This window comes from Corvus brachyrhynchos, unplaced genomic scaffold, assembly GCF_000691975.1.
Source record: "Corvus brachyrhynchos isolate BGI_N302 unplaced genomic scaffold, ASM69197v1 scaffold308, whole genome shotgun sequence".
Classification (NCBI taxonomy): Eukaryota; Metazoa; Chordata; class Aves; order Passeriformes; family Corvidae; genus Corvus; species Corvus brachyrhynchos.
This window is the reverse complement of record NW_008239538.1, coordinates 1-5,056: the sequence shown is the minus strand read 5'-3', so window position 1 is coordinate 5,056 and position 5,056 is coordinate 1. Positions and strand designations below refer to the sequence as shown.

At 53.7% G+C, this 5,056-nt stretch overlaps 1 protein-coding gene across 1 annotated transcript in view; it reads left to right on the top strand.

Annotated features, from left to right (window-relative positions):
- The window catches only part of LOC103620435 (epiplakin), a gene marked incomplete at its 3' end in the record, with an annotated part of 12,178 nt that extends 7,127 nt beyond the window's left edge, over positions 1-5,051 (top strand). Inside the window, exon 2 of the mRNA XM_017741210.1 lies at positions 1-5,051. This exon is cut by the window's left edge and continues 1,728 nt beyond it. Within this exon, the coding sequence (XP_017596699.1) occupies positions 1-5,051 (5,051 nt within the window).
- Between the last annotated feature and the right edge of the window lie 5 nt (positions 5,052-5,056).

The following is a 5,056-nucleotide window of genomic DNA, read 5'->3' as shown; positions in this document are numbered from 1 at the left end:
CTGCCATTGAGGAAAAGGCTGCTAATGTCACCTTCAAGGGCCTGAGGGACCAGGTGACGGCTGACCAGCTCCTGAGCTCAGAAATTATCAACAAAGACTTGTTTAAGAAACTCAAGGAGGGAGAAACATCGGCCAAAGAAGTCGTCAGTATGGACACTGTCAGGAAGTACCTGCAGGGCACGGGAAGCATCGGTGGGCTGCTGCTCCCCGACTCCCAGGAGAAGATCAGCATCTACCAGGCAAAGCGGAAGGGACTTCTAAGGCCGGGAACGTCTCTGATTCTCCTGGAGGCACAGGCTGCCACGGGGTTTGTCATTGACCCAGCTGCCAACAAGAGGTATTCTGTGGAGGAGGCTTTACGAGCAAACGTCATTGGCCCGGACGTTTACGACAAGCTGCTGGCTGCGGAGAAATCTGTCACTGGCTACAGAGATCCTTACTCAGGGGGTAAGATCTCCCTGTTCCAGGCCATGCAGAAGGAGCTGATCGTAAGGGATCACGGCATCCGCCTGCTCGAGGCCCAGATCGCCACCGGCGGCATCATCGACCCCGTGAACAGCCACCGCATCCCTGTAGAGGTGGCCTACAAGCGTGGCTACTTCGACAAGAAGATGAATTTAATCCTCTCCGACCCCAGCGATGACACCAAGGGCTTCTTCGACCCCAACACCCACGAGAACCTGACGTACCTGCAGCTGAAGGAGAAATGCATCACCGAGCCCTCCACCGGGCTCTGCCTCCTCCCTCTGAACAGCAGGAAGCGGCAGTTCATTGACGAGGCCACCAGGCAGCTGTTCAGGAGCTCCTGGCTGCCCGTCAGGTTTGGGCGCTTAAAGGGGGAGAAGGTCTCTGTGTGGGACCTGCTTTTTTTCAGTGAGGGGAGGCGCCGGGAGATTTTCAACCACTTCCAACTGAGGAAGCTCAGCCTGGAGCAAATCCGACTCATGTTGGAGGAGGAAATGAAGAAATGGGCCTCCATCAAGTTCCCGGCCATGAGAGGCAATGTGAGTGCTTATCACCTGATGGAAACTGGTATCATTGACAGGGCCCTGTTTGAGCAGGTGCTGGAGGGATCCATCACCCCAGAACAAGTGCTGCACATGGACTCTGTCAGGAAGTACCTCTATGGCTCGGGCAGCATTGGGGGGATTGTGCTCCAGCCATCCAACCAGAGAATGAGCATTTATGAGGCCATGAAGCAGAACATCGTGGTGCCAGGAGTAGCCCTGCCCCTGCTGGAGGCCCAGGCTGCCACGGGCTTCATCATTGACCCTGTGAGCAACCAGAAGCTCCGTGTGGATGAGGCTGTGAGGGAGGGCGTCATTGGGCCAGATGTCCACGAGAAGCTGCAGCACGCGGAAGGGGCCGTGACAGGCTATAAAGACCCTTTCACAGGCAAGAAGATCCCCCTTTTCCAGGCGATGAAAAAGGGCCTGATCGCGGACAAGCAGGCCATGCAGCTCATGGAGGTGCAGATGGCCACAGGAGGCATCATTGACCCAACGTGTGGCCACTACATCCCCCTCAAGTCAGCCCAGCAGCGAGGGTGCCTGGATGAGGACACAAGCAAGGCCCTTTCCAAGCCTAGTGATGACCACAGAGCCTTCTGCCTCCCAGACAGCAAAGAGAGCTTGACCTATGCTGAGCTCATCCAGCGCTGCCAGAAGGACGATGTCTCCGGCTTCCACTTGCTGCCTCTGGCACAGACAGCTGCTCCTGCCTACACTGATGAGCAAATCCAACGGATTTTCAAGGAAACCATGGTGAAGGAAAAAGGAGTCTCCCTCTGGCAGCTCGTGCACTCAGGGTATTTCACCGAGGAACAGAGGAGCAACTTCATGGAGAAGTTTCGGTCAGAGGAGCTGTCGCTGGAGCAGCTGGTCGCTCTTGTGCTCAGACTGGTGGGGGAGATGGAGATGAAAGCCAAGACCCAGATCTCCCTGGAAGGCCTGAGGGGCAGTGTCCCTGTGGTCTGGCTGCTGGACGCGGGCATCATTTCTGAGAGGACGTTTGAAGAACTGGCTCAGGGTGTAAGAACTCCCGAAGAAGTGGCTGCAATGGAGAGTGTAAAGAGGTACTTGCAGGGCACAGGCAGCATTGCTGGGGTCTTCATAGAGGCATCCAAACAGAAGATGAGCTTCTATGATGCCATGAAAAACAATCTCCTCCTCCCTGGGGTTGCTCTGAGGCTGCTTGAGGCTCAGGCAGCCACAGGATACCTGACTGACCCTGCAACAAACCGGAGGCTCAACGTGAGGGACGCCGTGAGAGCGGCTGTTGTTGGAGAAGAGCTTAGCGAGAAACTCCTTCTGGCTGAGAGGGCTGTGACAGGCTACACAGACCCCTACACCGGGAGCTCCATCTCCCTGTGCCAAGCACTCAGGAAAGAGCTCATCCCCCTGGCAGAGGCTGTGCCCTTGCTGGAGGCCCAGCTGGCCACGGGAGTTCCCCCCCCCCCCCCCCCCCCCCTGCCGCTCCAGGCTGCCTGCAGGTACGGCTTCTATGACGAGGACCTGAACCAAACCCTCTCTCAGCTGGATGACAGCACCAAGATATTTTTTGACCCAAACACCAAGGAGAACGTGACCTACCAGCAGCTGAAGGACCGGTGCATTTGTGAAGCTGAGTCGGGTCTGTGGCTCCTCCCTCTGTCAGAAAACGCAATGTTCTGTGTGGATGAACAGACCATGAAGGTGCTGAAATCTGTGACTGTTTGTGTCAATGTGGGGCGGTTCAAAGGACAGACCGTGTCTGTCTGGGACCTCCTCAACTCTGAATACTTCTCAGACAGCAAGAGAAGAGAGCTGGTGCAAAAGTACAAAGATGAGAAGACTGAAGTGCTACAAGAAATCACAACGATCATCACCACAATCATCCAAGAGACTGAGGCACAAGGCAAGAAATTTGCTTTCAAGGGCCTGCGGAAAAGAGTGTCCGCCAGTGACCTCTTCCAGTCCCAGCTGATAGACAAAAAAACCCTCGATGAGCTCAACCAGGGGAAGAAAACAGTCAAAGAAGTCACTGAAATGGAGTCTGTCCGCAGGTACCTGGAGGGCAGTAATTTCATAGCAGGGGTCCTTATACAGCCAAGCAATGAGAAGATGAGCATCTACCAGGCCATGTGGAAGGGCATCCTGAGGCCAGGGACCGCCCTGGTGCTGCTGGAGGCGCAGGCAGCCACCGGCTACATCATCGACCCTGAGAAAAACAAGAAGTTTTCAGTGGAGGAAGCATTAGAGGTGGGTCTGATCGGAGGGGAGATTTTTGAAAAGCTGCTCTGTGCAGAGAGAGCTGTGACGGGCTACACTGACCCCTACACCAAAGCCCCAATGTCCCTGTTTGAAGCCATGAACCAAGGGCTGATTGTGAAGAGCCACGGCATCCGCCTGCTCGAGGCCCAGATTGCCACCGGTGGCATCATCGACCCCGTGCACAGCCACCGTGTGCCTGTGGAGGTGGCCTACAAGCGTGGCTACTTCAACCAGGAGATGAATCAGATCCTCTCTGACCCCAGTGATGACACCAAGGGCTTCTTTGACCCCAACACCCATGAGAACCTGACATATATGCAGCTCCTGGAGAGATGTGTCCAAGACCCAGAGACTGGGTTGTACATGCTGCAAGTTGTAAAAGAGAGAGGAAAGTACTTTTACATTGATGAGTCCACAAAACAGGCTTTGCGCTCAAAGCTCTTTCAAGTGAAAGTTGGAAAATTTAAGGACCAAACAGTTTCTGTCTGGGAAGTCCTCTGCTCTCACTACATCTCAGAGCAGAAAAGGAAAGACTTGGTGATGCAGTACAAAAGCAAAACCCTAATGCTGGAAGACCTGATATCCCTCATCTTAAAAATCATTGAGGACACAGAGCGAAAAGGAGAAGCCCTCAAGGTCAAAGGACTGCGGGGGGAGGTGTCGGTATCAGAATTGTTCAACTCTGAGATAATTGACAAGAAAACTCTGGATCAGCTGCAGGATGGGAGTCTCACACTTGCCAGCCTCACAAAGAGGGACACCATCCAAAGGTACCTGGACGGCACTGGGTGCATCGCTGGGGTTCTCCTCCCATTGAGGAAAGAGAACATGAGCATCTACCAGGCGCTAAAGAAGGGCCTCCTCACAGAGCAATGCGCACTGGGGCTGCTGGAGGCACAGGTGGCCACCGGCTTCCTCATTGACCCCCGGAACAACCAGAAGCTCTCTGTGGATGAGGCCGTCTCGTCCGGGCTAGTGGGCAGCGAGCTGCGCGAGCAGCTACTGTCGGCAGAGAAAGCTGTGACAGGATACACAGATCCTCAAACAGGAAATAAAATATCTCTCTTCCAGGCTGTGAGACAGAAGATAATAGCCAGGGATCGCGGCATCCGCCTGCTTGAGGCCCAGCTTGCCACTGGTGGCATCATTGACCCCAGGCATAGCCACCGCCTGCCCATGGAGGTGGCTTGCAAACGTGGACACCTGGATGAGGACACGTTCCTCCTGCTTTCAGATCCAGATCATGGTAGCAAAGGCTTTATAGATCCAAACACTCATGAGAAGATCAGTTACAGCCAGCTCCTGCAGAGGTGTGCCAAAGACGGGGAGAGCGGCTTGTACCTGCTGCAGGTCCTGGAAAAGGAAGGCGACTATTTCTACATTGATGAGCAAACGAAAAATGCCCTGTTGTGTACAAAGGTCCAAGTGCCTGTGGGAAAATACAAGGGACAAGTGTTATCGCTGTGGGAACTTCTCTGCTCTGAGTACATCACAGAGGAGAAAAGAAAAGAACTGGTGAAAAAATACAAAGTGGAATCCCAACATATTGTGCAAGGACTCATTGAGACAATACTAAAGATCATTAGAGAAAAAGAAGAGGACAGAAGTGATGTCTGGTTCCAGGGAATCCGACAGCAAATTACAGCATCAGAACTGCTCAGTGCACAGATAATTACAGAGGAAACAATGGAAAAACTCCAGGAAGGAAAAGAGACGGCACAAAAAATAGCACAAATAGATAGTGTAAGGAGATACCTTGAGGGAACTGGAAGCATTGCCGGCGTGCTGGTGCCCTCCAAGGCCGA